General features: G+C 42.8%; 1 protein-coding gene across 5 annotated transcripts; it reads left to right on the top strand.

Moving 5' to 3' along the window:
* The first annotated feature begins 11 nt into the window (after positions 1-11).
* On the top strand, positions 12-16,598 carry LOC140403269 (uncharacterized). 5 transcript variants are annotated; one of them, XM_072491054.1, is made up of 5 exons: positions 12-129; positions 1,506-2,259; positions 6,288-6,509; positions 14,370-14,589; positions 16,059-16,598. In XM_072491054.1, the coding sequence occupies exons 2-5, from the start codon at positions 1,578-1,580 to the stop codon at positions 16,261-16,263; spliced, it is 1,329 nt and encodes a 442-aa protein (XP_072347155.1). In that variant the 5' UTR covers positions 12-129; positions 1,506-1,577; the 3' UTR covers positions 16,264-16,598. The 5 variants fall into 5 exon arrangements, with proteins under 5 accessions (XP_072347155.1, XP_072347187.1, XP_072347179.1 ...); XM_072491078.1 differs by having other exon boundaries at positions 13-90; XM_072491062.1 differs by having other exon boundaries at positions 28-125.
* The last annotated feature ends 3,746 nt before the right edge of the window (positions 16,599-20,344 follow it).

Genomic DNA, 20,344 nt, shown 5'->3' with positions numbered 1-20,344 from the left:
CCTCCCACAATGCACGGTGTCGCGCGCATGCGTGGGCTGGACGGCGCGCGGCGCCAGCGGGAAGGGACTCTTGCTCCCCCTCGATGTCGGGTCAGCTCAGTTAGAGGAGAGGGAGAGACGTGTGTGTCGGTGTGCGCGCTTTCTCCAAACGTTTTTCCGTGTCGTGCAAAAAAATGTGTAAACTGCGCTTGTCTCGTTTAAATGAAGTATTCGGGATCTATGGCTTTACAAACCGGGGCATGGAGTACAGAAGGAAGTTATGCAAAAACCTTTACAGATCTCTGTTAGGCCTGAATTGTGTCCCATTCTGGGGGGGGGGGGGGGGTTGGGGGGAAACGAATTGTTTTTAGGCGGGAGGGGCAGGCAATATTTTGAGGAGGAAATTGTACCAAAAAAGGGGCCTTCAGTCCTTTGGAAATCCTGTGATTGGTATCCACAGGGTAGGGTAAAGAGGTTATTTAATGCAGATGTTGAAAGTTATGAGGGGTGAACAAAAAAATCAGTTTCTCCTGACCTTTAATTAGGCGACACCAAAGGGAAGATGATTGTCAATTTTTCTAAACAATTGGTGATACAATCTGGAATACAGCTGTTTGCAAGGGTGGTGATTGCAGACTCAGTAATAATTTTTGAAAAGGAATTGGGATATATGACCTGAAAGCTGGAATTATTTGGATAAGTCTTTCATAGAGCTGACACATACATGTACGATGGCCAAAAGGCCCAGTGCTGTTAGATTTGATCATTGTTTAAGATCATTCTGGAGCTTGCCTTTTTGAATAAATACTTTTATTTGATCTGAGTACTTTTTATGGTTTAGAATTTGCAAAATTGCTTCAAATTATGCCTGACTCCAGACTTGAATATTCCAATGAGCTTCCGACTGGGCTCCCGTATTCTACCCCCTGTATACATGAGGCCATCCAAAACTCTAATTCTGGCCTCTTGTTATTAGGCGGTGGCATAATGGTATTGCCACTGGACTAATTATCGAGAGACCCAGATAATGCTTTGGAGACCCAAATTCAAACCCCCCCCATGGCAGATGGTGAAATTTGAATTCAATAAAAATCTGAAATCAAAAGTCTAATGATGACCATGAAACCATTGTTGATTGTTGTAAAAACCCATCTGGTTCACTAATGTCCTTTAGGGAAGGAAATCTGTCATCCTTATCTGGTCTGGCCTACATGTGACTCGAGATCCACAGCAACGTGGTTGACTTAACTGCCCCCTCAAGGACAATTAGAGATGGGCAATAAATGCTGGCACAACCTGCATTCCATGAACGAATAAAAACATGCATCGCTTCTTTTGTACACCTTCATGTTGTTCCAAGACAAAGTTGTATATTTGTAAAAAGAAAAGTCTGCAAACAGAAAATATATTTTGTGTAATAGAATGCATAGAGAACAGTAATGAATCTAAATTTCAAAGAAATTGAGTATCATAATACATTGAAAAGCCATTGTTAAGTACTGAGATATGTTCTTGTTTTCCCATAGGTGCGAGTGTAGAAAATGCTGCCACAGGTACAAAGAATTGTATGCATTAAAGGTTAGGATTTTACAACCAGTATGGCAAAAGTAGGTCATCACTGGTTAAACCTACCTCAGGACATATTATTGGAGATATTTAGATATCTAACAATTGAAGAGAAGGCAAACATTCGTGCAACCTGCAAGTACTTGCAACAGTTAATTGATCATCCTACCTTATGGACAAACCGTACTATTGTCCTGAAAAGTTTACAAAGCTGTAACTCACTTTTTTGGAGAACATTAAGGAAGAGGCGAATAAGGTCTGTGGTGATTAAGGAAGCGACCCAAAAGCAATGGCAGGGAATGGTGAATTTACTTCCAGACCTGACAGCTGTTACTATTGATGTAAAAAAGAACCTGGAACGTTTACGCACTTTGAGATCGCTCAAAAACTTGCAGAAATTACAGCTGAACAACAAATTACAAATGCTAGATCAAGAGCTGCTAAGAGAAGTGGCTGTCTTCAAACAACTGACTCACTTGGTTTTATGTACTTCAGTGTTTATCCAGAACAGTTCTTTGTGTCACCTTGCGGAATTGACAAAATTGCTAGCATTGACTCTTCACGCTAGGCAGAAAAGCCCTTCTTTGACATCACTTCAATATGTTTTGTTTCGATTGCCAAAGCTGAGAGAGCTGTCACTGAGTTCTGTGGACAAATGCGAGAATTTATCCTTGTGTTTTACACCACCAGAAATGACAACTTTTAAACCGACAGGTAAGAAAAAGACTGGAAAGAATTGTTCAAGTGATTTTATAAGAAAATGCAGACTTAATGGACAGGAAAAGACCCGATGATTAATTTAACAAATTCTATTTAGTTGTGATGCGACCTACCCATCTGCAAGCCACCTTACCTTGATCAAGGCAAAACCCATCCGGGGGAGATGAACAGAATTAACATTTCAGGTTGATGACCTTTCATCAGAACTGTAAAAGGTGATGATGTAGTTTTAATGAAGTGAAAGGGGGAACAGTAGGAAACAGACCAAACGGGATGATCTGTGATAGGGTGGAAGGCTGGAGAGATTAAATGACAAAAGGTTTCAGCGTGCAAGACCAAAGGAAATGGTAATGGGTAAGAAAAGAAACAAAGATGTGTCTGGTGGAGCTGTGAATGGCAGCATCTTGAACAGTTACTTTCTGAAAACAAAAGAAAAAGATAAAAAACAATATCTACAAAGATGGGAAATAAAATGGGGACAGATGTTCCAGCCTAAAATTGTTGAACTCTTATGTTAAGTTCAGAAAGTTGTATAGGGGCCAATTAAAAGGTGAGGTGTTGTTCCTCGAGTTTGCCTTAAGCTTCATTGGAGCTCTGCCATAGGCCAAGGCCAGAAAGATCAGAGTGGGAGCAAGGCGGGGAATTAAAATGACAAGTGACTAGAAACTTGTGGATCACACTTGTGGACTGAATGGGAGTCACACAGTCTGTGTTTGGTCTTCCCAGAGTAGAAGAGAGCACTTTGTGAGCAGCAAATACAGTATGCTAAATTGAAATGGGTATAAGTAAATTGTTACTTTGTCTGGAAGAAATATTTGGGGTCTTGGACAGTTGGCAAAAGGGAAGGAGTTGCATCTCCTGCACTTGGCATGGAAAGGCACTGTGGAAATGACCTCATTACAGCCTTGTTTCAAACATGGACAAAAGAGCTGAATGCCAGAGGTGAGAGTGACTGCCCTTGATCAGAGCAGCATTTGACCAAGTATGGCATCAAGTAGCCCTAGCCAAACTGGAGTCAATGGGGAAAACTCTCCGCTGGTTGGAATCATACCAGGCACATAGGAAGATGGTTCTCTCTCCCCCGCCCCCCAAGGCCATTGAAGGCCCCCAGGTGGTCAGGATCTGGGCAGAGTGAATTGATAAGTTTATCTAATTGCCATCTGGGCACTGCCAAGCTGGCAATGGCAAGGTGCCAGGTTGCCCGTGCTGGGAATGGGGCCTGGTGGTGCCCTGTCATTTTAAGGGGTTATCAAGGATCCCCTATCAAGTAAGTAGGGGCATTGGGGTTCGGAAGCAGTGGAGCGGGGTTGAAAGATCGGGGCGGTAGGTGCAGCCTGGCGCAAAGGAAGATGGTTGTGGTGGTTGGAGGTCAATCATCTCAGCTCCAGGACATCGCTGCAGGAGTTCCTCAGGGTAGTGTCCTAGGCCCAACCATTTTCAGCTGCTTGCATCATAAGGTCAGAAGTGGGGATGTTTGCGGATGACTGCACAATGTTCAGCACCATTTGTCACTCCTCAGATAATGAAGCAGTCCATGTCCAAATGCAGTAAGACCTGGACAATAAAAGGCTTGGGCTGACAAGTGGCAAGTTACATTCACGCCACACAAGTGCCAGGTAATGACCATCGCCTGCAAGAGAGGATCTAACCACCGCCCCATGACATTCAATGGCATTACCTGAAACCCCACAATCAACATCCTGGGGGGGTTACCATTGATCAGAAACTGAACTGGACTACCCGCTACCACTACCACAAGTACTATAACTACCACAGTTAATACTGTGGCTACCAGGGCAGGTCAAAGGCTAGGAATCCCAAGGTGAGTAACTCACCTCTTGAACCCCCAAAGCCTGTCCACCATTTACAAGGAATACTCTCCACTTGCCTGGATGAATGCAGCTCCAACAACACTCAAGAAACTCGACACCATCCAGGACAAAGCAGACCGTTTAATTGCCCTCCTTTCCACAAACATCCAAACCACCACCGATGAACAGTAGCAGCCGAGTGTACCATCTACAAGGTGCACTGCAGTAACTCAGCAAGGTTTCTTAGATCGCATCTTCCAAATCCACAACCGCTACCATCTAGAAGGACCAGAGTAGCAGATACCTGGGAACCCCACCACCTGGAGGTTCCCTTCCAAGCCACTCACCACCCTGACTTTGAAATATATTGCCATTCCTTTACTATCGCTGGAGCAACATCCTGGAACTCCCTCCCTAACTGCACAGTGGGTGTACCTACACCTCAAGGACTGCAGTGATTCAAGAAAGCAACTCATCACCACCTTCTGAAGGGCATCTAGGGATGGGTAATAAATGCTGGCCTAACCAGCGACACCCACATCCTGTAAACTAATTTAAAACGAAAATTCTTCCCTCTAACCACTTTCACCTCAACCTTCTTGTGTTCTCCACTGGAAAGAAAATCTCATCACAAATTACGTACAACTGCATTCTGAAGCTCCCAACTGTCTAGTCTTTACATTTTTGCAATATATGTGTTGATTTGTGTGTCCATTCAGGACTAAATATTCACTGTTTCCCATCCCACTGAGACCAGCTGGTACAGGTTCATTCCTTCAAGTTAAATGATTAAAGTTGAATGCATCTGGCATACAACTGATGTAACTATCAACTGATCTGGCTAAATCACATATTCTCCTGGATTCCTAGCCTCTGACTCTTGTAGCCACAGTATTTATATGGCTAGTCCAGTTAAGTTTCTAGTCAATGGTAACCCCTATCAATATTCTGGGGGTTACCATTGATCAGAAACTGAACTGGACTAGCCATGCAAGTACTGCGACTACAAGAGTAGTGATAGGCTTAGAATCCTGCAGCGAGTAACTCGCCTCCTGATTGCCCAAAACCTATCCACAAGACACAAGTCGAGAGTGTGATGGAATATACTTCACTTGCCTGGATGAGTGCAGCTCCATCAACACTCAAGAAGTGTGATGGCATCCAGGACAAAGCAGCTTGTTTTATTGGGATCGATTCTACAAACTTCACTCCCTCCACCACCGATGCACAGTAGCAGCACTGTGCACCATCTACAAGATGCACTGCAGGAACTCACCAAGGTTCCTTATATAGCACCATCCAAACCCACAACCGCTGCCATCTAGAAGGACAGGGGCAGCAGATAGGTAGGGACACCACCACCTCGAAGTTCACTTCCAAGCCACTACCATCCTGACATTGTAATATAATGCCGTTCCTTCATTGTCACAAAGTCAAAATCCTGGAACTCCTGACCTCATGTCACATGGACTGCAGCGGTTCAAGAAGGCAGCTCACCACCACCTTCTCAAGGATAGTTGGGGATGGGTAATATTGCTAGCCTCGCCAGCGAAGCCCACGTCCCTTGAATGATTTTTTAAAAAATGTCCCTCTTCGCTGTCAAAAATAACCATGATTTGAGGATGATCCTGGAGAGCAAACCATTAGGAATTCTCCAAACAGTTTTATGCCATTCTTACTGGGTTCCATTCTTGCTTCTCACAAAGCTAGAGTATTCCGAGCAAGGAATCGGACAGCAGGATGTGTCTACGCAAACTAGATTTTGTGATCTGAAATTAATACAATTGCATCTTAGCAGTGGAATAATACACTATACAGTACAAAACATGGTATAATTCAACTGATGTAGTAAAATATTATCATTGACTAACCATAGGGCGGCACAGTGGTTAGCACTGCTGCCTACAGTGCTGAGGTCCCGGTGCTGAGGCCCTGGGTCACTGACTGTGTGGAGTTTCCACATTCTCCCCGTGTCTGCGTGGGTTTCACCCCCACAACCCAAAAGATGTGCAGGTTAGGTGGATTGGCCACTCAAAATTGCCCCTAAATTGGAAAAAAAAGAATTGGGTACTCCCAAGTTTATTTTTTTTAAAAAGTCATTGATTAACCATGAACAATGTCATAGGAGCTCTGTTAGTTTAATGAATACTGAATGTTAGTTGGAAAAAGCTATAGAGCACATGATTCAAAAACCAATATTTGTGTTTTCAGAATGTAATGGTTTTGAACCACATTGTGTTCACCATCTTCAGTTAGAGAAGCTGAGCCTGTTGAATAGCATAAACGGTCCGCTGTCTGAGGCAGCACTCCAGCAGCTGTTAAATGTCTATAACCTCTCTGTGAGCCTCAGCAAGCTACCAGTATCAATGAACAGCAATTTTGTGCACAGCATGTTGAAGAGCTTGCCAAGCATCATTGAATTGGAACTTACTTGTAAGTAGATTTTTTGTAAATAAATTTATCCTGTGTATAAGCTGTTCCTTTTTAAAGCAAGAAATCTAGTAAACTTTAGTGAGCCTTCTAATATTCAAAATTATTTTTGATATGATGCTTTGACTGATTTCCTGGTGAATATTTGAATGTGCTGATGAGCCATGAGTCTCAATTTATTCTAGTTTTGGCTCATTCACTGTACATCTTAAAATTCACTCGCATTGTTGCTCTTTATTAAAAGATTTTTTGTAATCATTGAACTTGGTTCTAATTAAAGGGTCAATGCAGTCTGCAGGACTACTGAACATTTTGAAGTGCTCAATGGAACACCATTGTACACTTGCCACTGTCAGTCAAATATTTATTTTAAACCAAGTTTCGTCCTTTAGGCCAGGGTTTATCCATAGTGGGTGTCACGACCTGCAGGTGGGTCGCTGGCGGGTGTCGGGAGGGTCATGCGATCGGTTGCAGTGTTCCCATGGTAGTCCTGATCGCAGGAGCGCGCAACAGCTACTACCGGCATTTAAATAGAGAATGGTGGCCGGTACTGGCTTTTAAATGAGAACGAAATGAGGCTGTGTGCAACCATCCGACCATAAGCAGTGAGCAGGTCATGTGTCCTGCACGTACACTTGACGTCAAACACCCTATACATATGTGCTTTTGGCGCCAAATCACAGAAGAGAGCTGCTTCCATTTTCTCGGCGGGGGAGTGGACAGAGGTAGAGTCCTCTGGCCGAGGATTTGTGCGGAATGGCCTCCTGCACTGTAGAGATTCTATTGTATCCTGGAAGAAAACATTTTGGCACAATCTCTGATTGCCATTATTGTAATATGACTTTTACACCATTTAACAGTTGTAATTTGCATTTATCTAGTTCCTTTAGACGTAAAGAGAGAAGGAGCAAGGTAGTTAAGAAAAGCCCAAGGAAGAAATGAATGCTGAAACAAAGAGAAGGTGAAGAGACCGATTTTTGGGGAAGAAATTCTGAAACATGGATCCTAAGAATCTGAAGACACATTTAGCAGTGATGGGGTGAATGGATGGGGGCAGTGATGCTGGGTTGGGATTGTTGGGGGAAATACGCGAGTAGCTGGCATTAGAAGAGCAGAACATTCAGAGGTGCCTGGTAGGCCAAAGGCTGTTAAAGATAGAGAAGCAATTTAAAGGGTAGTTAATTTGTTTTAAACAGATTAATGATTGCAGAAGAATAATACTCAAAATAAAATATAAAATCCCTGTGTAAGGCCTTGCTCGACAGAAAGATTTAGTGACCACACCAGATTGCCACGAAATGGACATGGGTCTGGTCATGTCAGGCAGTAAACCGCATAGAAAATCTCACTGATTTTTCTTTTATATTTTGAATCTTGCTGTTTGTGATAGATAAGTACGATATAAATAACTCTGGAAAAGGGGTCTGCCATTTAGGCCTGTGATGAGGAAACATTTCGTCATTCGAAGAATTGTGAATCTAAATATTGCTGAAAAGAGAAATGTTGCCGAGTTTTACGTCTTGCTCTCATCAGGGCTAACACTAATACAAAATTTCAAACAATCGCTATTACTTATACCGCAGGAAAAAAGGACGCTGACTGGTTGGCAAGTTGACATTGGCCGAGGCGTTGCCATGGAGAAAGCAATGGGGAACTATAGACTCCCTGGTAATTTTAAAAAGGCACAAGGCTAGAACATATTCCTTTTGTTGCAGAGAATGTGATTGTATGCTGCTTCTAGCACGCGTAGATGCTCAGTTGCTCGTAATAGGCAGAATAATGATAAACTTTATTATTGTCAAAAGTAGGCTTACATTAACACTGCAGTGAAGTTAGTGTGAAAAGGCCCTAGTCGCCACATTCCGGCGCCTGCTCGGGTACACTAAGGGAGAATTCAGAATGTCCAAATCACCTAACGAGCACGCCTTTCGGGACTTGTGGGAGGAAACCGGAGCACCCGGAGGAAAACCATATGGACACGGGGAGAACGTGCAGACTCCGCACAGACAGTGACTCAAACGGGAATGGAACCTGGGACCCTGATGCTGTGCAACAACAGTGCTAACCACTGTGCTACCGTGCTGCCCTACAGGCTGTACTTAACCAGCTCATTCTTGCAGAACCCAAAACAAAACATCTGTTAGATGTGATTCCGCGATTGCTGAACAACCCCGAGTGTGCTAATAGCTATGCTAACCTTCAAAAATAGATAATTAGTCAAGCTCGTAAGGTGGTTTCTTTACTCTTGTTAGAAGTCTTGTATATTCATATACAGGGTCCCAATCTCTGCAAACACATGAAATATGTTAAAACCTTTCATCTTTTTTGAATGACCCAGGTGCTAGTGGAGCTTATTCTTCCGTATTGCCCATACCATGGCAGCACTTTAGCTAAATAGAATCGACTTGTCAATCAATCAGCACTCATTTCTCCAGTACTTTAAATTGTTGTGATTGCTTGAAAGTTGTCATTCTTGCATTTGTCCTGATGAGTACAAGATTAAAAACTTTGACAGCATGTCTCTCATTCCAGCAAAATTCAAGTTCTGTATTACTCAGCGATAACTAAATTTGTGGATGCTCAGTTGTTGAGTATGTTCAAGTCTGAGATTGATAGATATTTGGCCTCCTAAAATCAAGCGATATGGTGATTGAGTTAGAAAGTGAATTTGAGGTTAAAGATCAGCTGTGATCTTAAGGTTAAGGGGCCATATGGCCTAATCCTGCTAATTCTTTAAGTGAATGTAGTGGATTATTCTTTCTGGAAGGTGATGACCAGGAGAAAGGACGTAGGATGCTTGAACTCCATCGGCATCTTACTTTTGAATAAATCCATGGAACATGAGCTCCTTATTAGCAAAACCATGTCCCGCCAACCTGACATGTGCAAGATTGACTGGCAGCACCCCAGTTGCCAACAATGGTATCTGATAAAATTATGTCATTGCCTCTGCCCAAGATGGAACCGATATCCACATCATGAGTGATTCCTGGTACTGGTGACTGTTGGACTGACCACTGTCTCACCAGGTGGATCATGAACTTCGCACCCACTCAATGTTCGCACATGAAGGTGACAGCTACCAAAGGGAGATTCATCACTATCCTGACTTAAGCTTCTAACAGGCTACAAAAGTCGATGGTCCACGCCTATCTGACCCCACACTGGTCCCAGCTGCTGGACCGGTTCACCTGCTCACAGACAGCGACTTCATCAGGACCAAGTGGAGAGAGCATTTTGAGGCTCTTAACAAGGGCAGCACGGTAGCACAGTTGCTTCACAGCTCCAGGGTCCCAGGTGCGATTCCCGGCTTGGGTCGCTGTATGTGCGGAATCTGCACGTTCTCCCCGTGTCTGCGTGGGTTTCCTCCAGGGGCACCGGCTCCTCCCACAGTCCAAAGATGTGCAGGTTAGGTGGATTGGCCATGATAAATTGCCCTTCGTGTTCAAAAAGGTTAGGTGGTGTTACTGGGTTGCAGGGATAGGGTGAAGGTATGGGCTTAAGTAGAGTGCTCTTTCCAAGGGCTGGTGCAGACTGGATGGGCCGAATGGCCTCCTTTTGTACTGTAAATTCTATGATTCTATGACTCCATTATCTTGGACACCGCTCTTGTCTTTGTACACCAGCGCCTAGTGGACAAAGTCCTTGTGGAACTTCAGTCCCTGGATGAAATTCATAGAATCGCTACAGTGCAGAGGAGGCCATTTGATGCATTGAGTCTGCACCAACCCTCCGAAAGAGCAAGCTCCCGAGGCCCACTCCCCTGCACCATCTCCGTACCCTACCTATCAACTAATTTGCTGAACCATTTCACAAGCTGGAAATAACACGGCTGCCTGCCCAGATGGTATCACTGCTGAGGTGAATAAGCTGGACCAGCATTCCGTTGTGCAGAGCCTATACCTCTGGCAAATCTGACATAAAGCAAGGCTCCTTGAAGATCTAAGGGATGCCAAAATTGTTTCTATCTCCAAGAAGGGAAACAAGAATGAATGTGACAATTACCAATCTACTATTCAGGGCAGGCAACATCCTTGCCTTAATACCACTGGACTGCCTACTTACACTTGCATAACCCATTCTACTGGAATCTTCGTGTCATTGCAGAGAATCACAAGGCCAAAACTGGGGCTTGCACCAAATTCCTGTAGCATCACAGCTGCGGGTGCCACGTGGAGACAGTTGACCACTTCTATTATCCCAGTAACCACGTGTCCCAGTCAGTACCCATAGACATGGAGTTCCTGCATAGGATCTAATGCATGAGCTCCTTCTTTGTGAAGCTGCATAGATGTTTCTTCACAACCATCATTTGCAGACTTCCTTCCGATACTCCTATGGCTGCAAAACCTGGGTGATGTATTGCCAAATGCTGAGAAATCGCAAGAGATACCATCAGCACTGCCTATAGAAGATGCTATGTGTCACCTGGATGGATTGCCATGTGAACATGAGCATTCTCCAGGAAGTAGGTGTCCTGAGCACAGAGGTGACCATTCTCACGTGACAACTGCACTGGACATATGATGGATCTCTGTGTCTATTCCGAACCCTGGATATGCGTTATCCCTTCTTCGTTCCCAAATAATATAGATTCAGGCTGTGCTTTTTTTGGCAAAGTTACGTTGAATTTTATTGGCAGCTTTTAGTGTCTCCTGGTAAACTCTTAGTTACAATACAAACTTAGGTCAGATTGATTGTCTTTAGCGAATACACTGATTGAGTTTAAAATACAACTCGTGGTAATTCTTCAAATCATGACACAGTACAAAATTGCGGATTGATTGAAACAAAAGAAAAATGGCGATAGCAAAGGCAGCAGCAAGACATAGGTTTCAGAAAGTGATAGATTGATTCCAGAATGGATTTTTCCATCACGACAAGTGATTTTTAAGAAGATCATTATCTTAAAGTTTCGCCTTCTTTACAGCTGAGATTGGCTTCAACTAATTTAGAATTCACTCAATTCGACCAAACTGTGTCTGTCTGTCAGTTCAAAAGATAAGTGTTTTGGTGTAATTTTCCAGACCCTGGCTTGCCAATTATATCTCTAACATTAATTAGATTAACAGTTTTCAAAAAGTCATTATGACTCTGACTGACTGTTACCATGGAAACGCAACTGTCCAGGCCTGGGAAGACAGCTGCATACAATGGAGTCTCTTGTCACTGGCCTTGGTCTCTGGCCAGTCTCGAGCAACTTGCAAAATGTGAGAATTTAGAACCTTATCTGATTAGTTCCCAGCTAGTCAGCTTTCCTCACTCTCATGGTTAATATGGTTTAGTAAATTATTCTTAATGATTTCTCAATTAAACCTTTTATCTATCATCTATAGCTAACCACAAAATCTGATTTGCATCAACATACCACTGTATTAACGTTCTGAAGTCTGCTCTCAGCTTGTGGCTGGACAAATACCACAGGGCAGCCAGTGGAAATTTTTCACAGATACCCTACAAGCCTACTCGAAGAAGATTGGCTTTGACCAAAGTTCATTATACTCATTTTTTAATTCAGTAACTGTTATGTGGACAAAGATAGTAGTCAAGTCGTGCACAATAACTTAAATAATTTGTTCTTGATGATGAAAATAAAATATTCTGGATGCTGAAAATCTGGGGGAAAAAACCCCCAAAATGCTGGAAAAACACAGCAGGTCTGGCAGCATCTGTGGAGAGGGAAACATAGTTGATGTTTTGAGTCTGTATAATTCTTTACCGAAGAGTCCTTGGTTCCAAAGAATCTTATGGTGCTTTAAATGTTTACTCTGTGTGTGTGTGTGTATGTGTGTGTGTGTGTGTGTGTTTCTCTCACTTGCTCTCTCTCGCTCTCTCCCCTTTCTCTCTCTTGCGCTCTTCTCTCTCTCTCTCTCTCTCGCTTCCTCCCCTCTCCCGCTCTCTCCACAAATGTTACCAGACCAGCTGAGCTTTTCCAGCACTTTGTTATATTAATTGTTTTTGATGATATTGGTTGAGGGAGGAATGTTTCTTCAATAGCAACATAAAATATTTTAGGTTCACCTGAGCAGAAACAGGATTTTGATTTAACTTTTATAAGATGGCACTTGCAAAACACTCTTGCTGCACTGAAGCATCAGCCTAAATTATTTATTTCGATCAGAGTAGGTTGAGAGGAGATTTGGTAGAGGTGTTCAAAATACTGAACGATTATACTAGAGTAGAGGAGGAGAAACTGTTTCCAATCCAGACTGGTCGCTAGAGGACATAGATTTGGGTGATTGGCAAAAGAACTAGAAGTAACAAGAAGGTTGTTTTTAAACAAAGTGAGTTGTTGTGATCGGGAATGTGCTACCTGGTGGAAGCAGATTCAGTTGTAATATTCAAAAGAGACTTGGATAAATACTTGGAAGGGAAATAATTTACTTCACAATGAGGAAAGCGCAGTCTAATGGAACTAACTGATTAGCTTTACCAAGAGCTGGCATCGGCACAGTGAGCAAAATGGTTATCTTCTGTGCTGTAATATTCTGTTCCAAAGTTCTGGGCTCATGCTTGAATCCACAACCTTCCGGTTAAAAAGTTGGAGTTCTATCCACTGATAGCTCAGTGGAATGTGTAGAGGAGATGGTAGCATAGTGATAACAGTAATCCAGAAACCCAAGCTAGTCATAGAATCACAACATTTTCAGTTCAAGGCTATTCGGCACATCGAGTCAGCACCGGCCCTTGGAAAGAACACCCCAATTACAGCCGCACCTTCAACTTATCCCCTTAACCCAGTAACCCCACTTTTTGGACACTAAGAGCAATTTAGCATGGCCAATCCACCTAACCTGCACATCTTTGGACTGTGAGAGGAAACTGGAGCGCCCGGAGGAAACTCACGCAGACATGGGGAGAATGTGCAGACTCCGCACAGACAGTGACCCAAGCCGGGAATTGAACCCACATCCCTAGCCCTGTGAAGCAACAGTGCTAACTATTGTGCTCCCGTGCCGCTAATGCTTTGGGTACACAATTTCAATTCCTACCCCAGCAGATGGAATTTAAACTCTATTAATTTTTTTTTAAATCCAGAAAACTATCACCGATTCGCATTAGAACCCATCGGGTTCACTATCCTTTCGAGAAGGAAATAGAAGCGGCACCGCTGACTCACAACTCCAGGGACCTGGGTTTGATTATGACCTAGGGTGACCGCCTGGGGTTTGCGTGTTCTTCCCACGTCTGCGTGGGTTTCCTTCGGGTGCTCTGGTTTCCTGCCTTATATGATGTAAGTTCGGTGGATTGGCCATGCTAAATTACCCCTTAGTGTCCAACGGTTAGGTGGAATTATGGGGATATGATGGGAAATGGTCCTAGGTGGGGTGCTCTTTCGGACGGTCGTTGCAGATATGATGGGCCGAATGGTCTCCTGCACTAGGGATTTTGTGATCTGCATCCTTATCTGATCAGGCCTACATGTGACTCCAGGTCACCAGTAATATGGTTAACTCTTAACTGCCCCCTGAAAGGCCCAGCAAGCCACTCAGTTCAAGGGCAGTTGGGGATGGGCTACAAATACTGGCCTTGCTACCTATCGATGCCTGCGACCCACCAAAGAAATTTAAAAAGCACATTTAGGGTCGGACCTTTTCATAGAAGAAGAAACCCATTGAAACATTAACTTGCTTTGTCTTTCAGATGCTGATTTGACCTACATGTGTGTCCAATATTTTCTTTCTTTATCTTCAAACTAAAGAGTTACAAAATTATCTATATTTTAACAAACTATATGCTCTTTTCCTTTTTGCTGCTGATTTGCAAGATATATATGTGCATAATATATGAGCACTGCAGTTGCAAAGGAAGATTTTTCAAATGGATTCACCTATTCATTATTTAAATTATGTACCTTCCCAGGGACTGGACCTCTTGCTGAGTATGTGAAGATTTTACCTTCGGACCTCACAAGCTTGAATTTGATAAATACAAGACTCTCTAATGTGGATGTACAGCTTCTATCTGATTCTTCAGGAAAAACTCTTAAATATCTAGGTTTGGTGCTGTGCGGTGGTATAACTGAAATAATGTTAAAGAAATTGCCAAAACAATTTCCTTTTCTGCAGAGCCTTGATCTTAGGTAAATGACATTATACATGGTAAATTACATTGTATGAGTATATTATGTGTTTTAAGTGCACATGCATAAATAGGAGATTGTGGGTGATTGACATTTTTTCATCTTTTAGCCTAGCACACTGCAGCAAATCTAACTTCCACCTTTTCTGAAGTTACTTTGCAAAGACCAGGGTTCAAATCTGAGCTTATCCTGGTCTAATGGCTAAATGTCACACCAGCATTACACGTTTGCCCACTGAACTATGAGGGGAAACCCTGGCTCGACTGCTGTTTTAAAATCTGGACGACCTTGCTAACTTGCAAACACTTGTTTGTTGCAGCAAACTGTTATGCGTTTTCTCTACGACTAGGTCTTTCCTGTGGCTCTGTTCCAATTAGGGCAATCAGTGAATTTGCCTTCTTTCTATATTGTCTATGTCCGAATGCTTAAGAGTCGCCAGGTATTGAACGATACCACCACAAGTTGCAGCCGGCTATCTATCAAAGAGCCAAACACCAGTTAGTTAGTTCAAGATCAAGGGTACTCTATTTACATACAATCAGTCATGCATCATAAGGGGATTAATTTCAGGCTGGGTGGCAAATGGGCATCATATCTGTGGTTTGCCCATCTAGCATTAATTCTGATTTGGTTACCATAGAATTTGCTATGTGAAAATACGTGATTCTCAAAAGTCAGGAAACCAAATCTATAGAGTTTTAAAAAAATATTTTCGATGCAGTATTGAACGATTGGATGTAGCTGTACTTCCAATAATGTAGATGTGCTTTATTTTGTTCTATTTATTACATGCAAGAAATCTGTTCTATTAAAAAATGCTGATTTAGTTCGAGTCTCACGTTGCCAGTAGAAACTGATTTTGAACAATTGTGATGTAGCAATTCCCACCCCCCTTATTTGCGCTGATTTTTTTGGTTTCTTGTCTTTCCCAGGAGTTTATGTGGGAGTGGGAAGTATCCAGCCGTGATGGTCCAGGCATCATGAGTGTAGAGCAAACTTTAAAAAAATAAGTAAATAAATTTAGAGTACCCAATTATTTTTTCCAATTAAGGGGAAATTTAGCGTGGCCAATTCACCTATCCTGCACATCTTTTGGGTTGTGGGGGCGACCCACGCAGACACTGGGAGAATGCGCAAACTCCACACGGACAGTGACCCAGGGCCGGGATTCGAACCCGGGTCCTCAGCGCCGTAGGCAACAATGCTAACCACTGTGCCTCCGTGCTGCCTGAGTGTAGAGCAAACTTGATGGGCGAACGGTCTTTCCCTGTTTTGCCATGTTCATATGTAAAACGTGAGTAATGAGTTCTCGTGGTAGCATAGAATGGGAATTTTTTCCATTATCGTTTCATTTTGGAAGTTCTTTGCTAACCAGTTGCTTAATTTTATGAATGAAGGAAAAATTTTCGAACTTTGTTTAGTTTCTGTGAACTCTTACTAAACCACTTGATTCTTTTCTCCTTTTTCAGCGGGTGTAATTTGTTGAAACCGGATATTTTGTTCGGCTTCGTGGAGCTGGCTTTTCTAAAGGAAATTGTAATTTCAAACAATCCACATCTAACTGAAGCAGTAATTAAGCAGTTTCGAACTTTAACTGACAACAGAGTGCATGTTGCTCAGAAGAACAAGAGAAATCGTAACCAATGTGACTGTAATTTTATTCTCTGTATGTGAGTGGATGCGATAAGGTTGGCTAAGAACAGTCAATGCATTTATTGGTATATCCATAATGTTTCTTCGCAGAAAAATGTCAATGTCAATAGTGGAACAAGTTTATTTAAATTTAACGTTATTTCCTATGTACAGCAATAACAGATTTATCGCTATTTACCATTCAAGCTTGGGAGTATATGACCAATAGGGGGAACTGTTGCTCAAGATACTATCCACCTACATTTCAAAATCAGTGATATTTTGGAACTATATATTTCTCTCATAAAAACAAGTTGTCAAGTTTTTAAGATTTTTTTCCTTGTGTCAAATAAAGATTTCCTGGCAAACAAGTAAAATTGATGATGTTTTGTGGAGAATATTAGCAAAATATACTTAGTAATTTCAGCAAAGTAAGAGGCTATTTGGTCCAGTGAGTTAATTCCAGCTCTCTGGAGAGCAACTTTTCCAACTCTTTCCCCACAACCGTAGGATTACCAGCAAACAGCAATGATTCAGCTTACTCTGGACATGAAAAATCCATCGCAGCTCATCTTGTATGGACAGGAGGCAGCATTCTTTGTAAGGCTGCAGAGAGATTTTTTTTTTTACAACTGAAGAAAAATTATATTCTTCTGCCCATCAACAAGAGACCCAATTTCAATTAAAAAGCATCAGCTGGCCAAATCAGACAATGGGAGTTTTATTATGCAAAACTTTTAAAAGAGAGCAGATTCACCTGTTAAGTGCAATGTGTTGGTAATGTTCATTGCCTCACACTCAGCTACCATGACTTCCATGACAGTTGAACAAGCAGTATTAATGATTAACAGGAGGGCAGGACTGTGGTGCAGTGGTTAGCACTGCTGCCTCGCGGAGCAGAGGACCAGGGTTCGATCCCAGCCCTGGGTCACTGTCCGTGTGGAGTTTGCACATACTCCCTAGTGTCTGCGTGGATCTCGCCCCCATAACCCAAAGATGTGTAGTGCAGGTGGATTGGCCACGCTAAATTGCCCCTTGGAAAAAATTGAATTGGGTACTTTAAATTTATTTTTAAAAAAGTAATAACTAACAAGAGTAGCTTTAACTTTAGTATAACCTTTGAGCTCTGCAGTGTGGTCATGTGGCAAGTTGGAGTGCCACAAGTCATTTCATTTCATTTATTAATATGACAAACTTTTTTAATGTTGTAGGATGTTTTGCGAGGACATCTTAACAGCTGCAGATCCAATGTGCTTAGGCTGCAACTCGCATTACTCAGCTTTTGCAATCTCAGCCATTTGAAATCTGCACTGTGCAGAAGTCAGGCCCCAGGTAAAAAGAGATAGTCAGTAACATTGCCCTGAATCTGTTGAGCTTACTGTTAGGTTATTGGCTATCAGCTAGGGAAATTACATTTGATAGGAAGACTGAGAGGCTATGTAAAGTATAATTGACAGGGCAAGTCCATTTCTTTACTGAATTTGAGGAAATATGTTCAAAGCCAGTAAGAAAAAATTTGTGTAAGATACATGAAAAAGGACTGAGAGGAAACCGGAGGAAACCCACGAATACACGGGTAGAAAGTGCAAATTCCACACAGACAGTCACCCGAGGCCGGAATGGAACCTGGGACCCTGGAGCTGTGAGGCAGCAGTGCTAGCCACTGTTGCCGGACATGAACAGGGTGGATAGAAAGCAGCTGTCCCTTTAGTTGAAGAGTCAGTAACAAGGGACCATAAAAGGTGAAAGGCTGGAGGTTTACAGCGGATTTGAGAAAAAGTTTTTTCATCCAGAGGATGGTGGGAATCTGGAATGCACTGCCTGAGGGTCGTTGAGGCAGGAAAATTCCAATCTTTAAAAAAGTACTTGGGATGAGCACTTGAAATGCCATTCAAGGCTATGGCCAAGTGCTAGGGAGTGGGATTAGTGTAGATTTAGTCATTTTTTTGTCACTGCTGGCTTGATGGGCTGAAGGGCCTCTTCTGTACTACATGATTCTATATTTGGTTTCGCCTATTGCTGACGGCATTGGTGCGTTCCTATTAGCCGGTGCCAGTACTGGTTTGTGCCTGGACATGGTCACTCCACCTTCCTCTCGCTTCCTGCAGTTCCGAGAGCCTGTCCTCAGTGTCGCTCACCAGCCCCCTCTCCTGCCTTTCACATAACCCACTGCCAAGCCACGGAGGAGAGATGGTGGCAGAATGGTAACGTCACTCCCTGTAATCCAGTGGCCCAAGGGGACCATGCGTTCAAATCCCAGCACAGCAGGAATTTAAATTTCATTAATTAATTGGGAATTATAAAGCCTGTCTCAGTCATGAAACCCTAATTAACTGTTGTAATGCTCTTTAGGGAAGGAAATCTGCTTACCTGATCTGATCTACATGTGACTCCAGACCCACAGCAATGTGGTTGACTCTTAACTGCCCTCTGAAAAGCCTAGCAATTCACTCAGTTCAAGGGCAATTCGGGATGGGCAACAAGTGCTGTTGCAATGCCCATATTCCATGAAAGAACACCAAGAAAATCCCCCCCTGCTGCACACTATGCTGTTCTCCCAATTTAAATTCTCCCCCCAGCTGTTTCCTTCTGCAGTCTATTGGGCTCAGTCTCACTTACCCCCCCCCCCCCCCCGCCCCTCCTCTCCCATCTCATGGCTGACAGACCACTATCAAGGGCGGTTAGAATGTGTTCAGGAGAAATTTTCTGCAGCAGTATGTTTCAAGTTGAACCAGAAAGGAGGAACCTGGTACGTGAGAAGGGTGGGCCAAATGGATCAAGTGTCAGTTGGGGAACTTAGGGGGTCAGTTGATCATTGTATCATAAGGTTTACATTGGCTATGGAAAACGACAAGGAGCAATCCATAGTAAGAATAATTAACTGGGAGAAAGCCGACTTCATAGGCATAAGAATGGATCTGGCCCAGATAAATTAGAATCAAAGTAAAATGTAACAAGTAAAATGTTAACCGACGAATGGACTGCCTTTAAAGAAGAGATGGTTTTATACAGTTAAGGTCAATTCCTATGGAAAGGAAAAGTAGTGCAAACAAATCCAGAGCTCCTGGGATGACGAAAGAAATGGACATTGAGATGAAACTGAAAAAATGTGCATATGGCAGATGACAGTGTATAACATAATTGTGAACCAGGCTGATTTACCCGTTGAGAGGAAAACTGAAAAATCACTTGAGAGAAGCGTAGAGAGAATATGAGAAGAGATTGGCAGCAAAACATAAAAGGGCATCCAAAAGTCTTCTGTGGGTGTGTAAATAGTAAAAAGGTGGTAAAGGGAGGAGTGGAGCTGATTTACTTGGGGATCAGGAAGGGATTTATCGATGGAGGCAAGGGACATGGCTGGGTATTAAATTAATACTTTGCGCCTGTCTTACTAAGGAAGAAAATGTCCTGGTCATGGTGAAAGTGAGGGTAGTTCAGACACTGAAGGGTTTAACATTGATAAGGAGCAGATATTGGGTAGGCGGTGTTCTTAAGGCACCAGGATTAGATGAGGAGCATCTAAAGATAAGGAAACGAGTGAGCCAATTATGGAGGCACACTGACCATAATTTTCAAATGTTCCTTAGATTCAGGGGCTATCCAAGAGGACTTGAGAATATCAAATATTACATATTTTAGAGACGATAAGAGGACAAAATTAAAATTCACTTGAGCAAATGTCGGTTAATTAAGAAAGCCAGCATGGATTTGGTATGGGCAAATTGTGTATAACTAACTTGCTCGAATGTTTTGATAAGGTATCAGAGAGGATTGATGAGGGTCATGCTGTTGATGTGGTGTACCTGGGCTTGAAAATGACAAATGATAAAGTGCTGCACAACAGACTTGTGAGCAGAGTTAGAGCTCATGGAATACCAGCAACATTAGCAACCTGGGTAGGAAATTCGCTGAGTGACCGGAAACAGAGCAGCAGTGAACGGTTGTTTTTCAGAAGGTTTATAGCGGTGTTCTCCAGGGATCCGTGCTCTTCCTCATGTAATGACGTTGGACCTGGTGTACAGTTTTGAAAATCTTGCATGATACAAAGCTTGTGAAGTATTGTGAATCATGAAGATAGTGTGGAGCTTTAAAAGAGCATTGATAGGTTGGTTGAGTGGGTGGA

Source organism: Scyliorhinus torazame, chromosome 2 (genome assembly GCF_047496885.1).
Source record: "Scyliorhinus torazame isolate Kashiwa2021f chromosome 2, sScyTor2.1, whole genome shotgun sequence".
NCBI lineage: Eukaryota > Metazoa > Chordata > Chondrichthyes > Carcharhiniformes > Scyliorhinidae > Scyliorhinus > Scyliorhinus torazame.
The sequence above is the reverse complement of the archived record's forward strand: the minus strand, read 5'-3'. Positions and strand labels throughout refer to the sequence as shown.

Bases quoted from the DNA above. Each gene is read 5' to 3' on its own strand.
- LOC140403269 (XM_072491054.1), top strand. From the start codon at position 1,578: ATGGCAAAAGTAGGTCATCACTGGTTAAACCTACCTCAGGACATATTA. The intron at 2,260-6,287 runs GTAAGAAAAAGA...TTGTGTTTTCAG, and splicing joins GACAACTTTTAAACCGACAG to AATGTAATGGTTTTGAACCA. The intron at 6,510-14,369 runs GTAAGTAGATTT...GTACCTTCCCAG, and splicing joins CATTGAATTGGAACTTACTT to GGACTGGACCTCTTGCTGAG.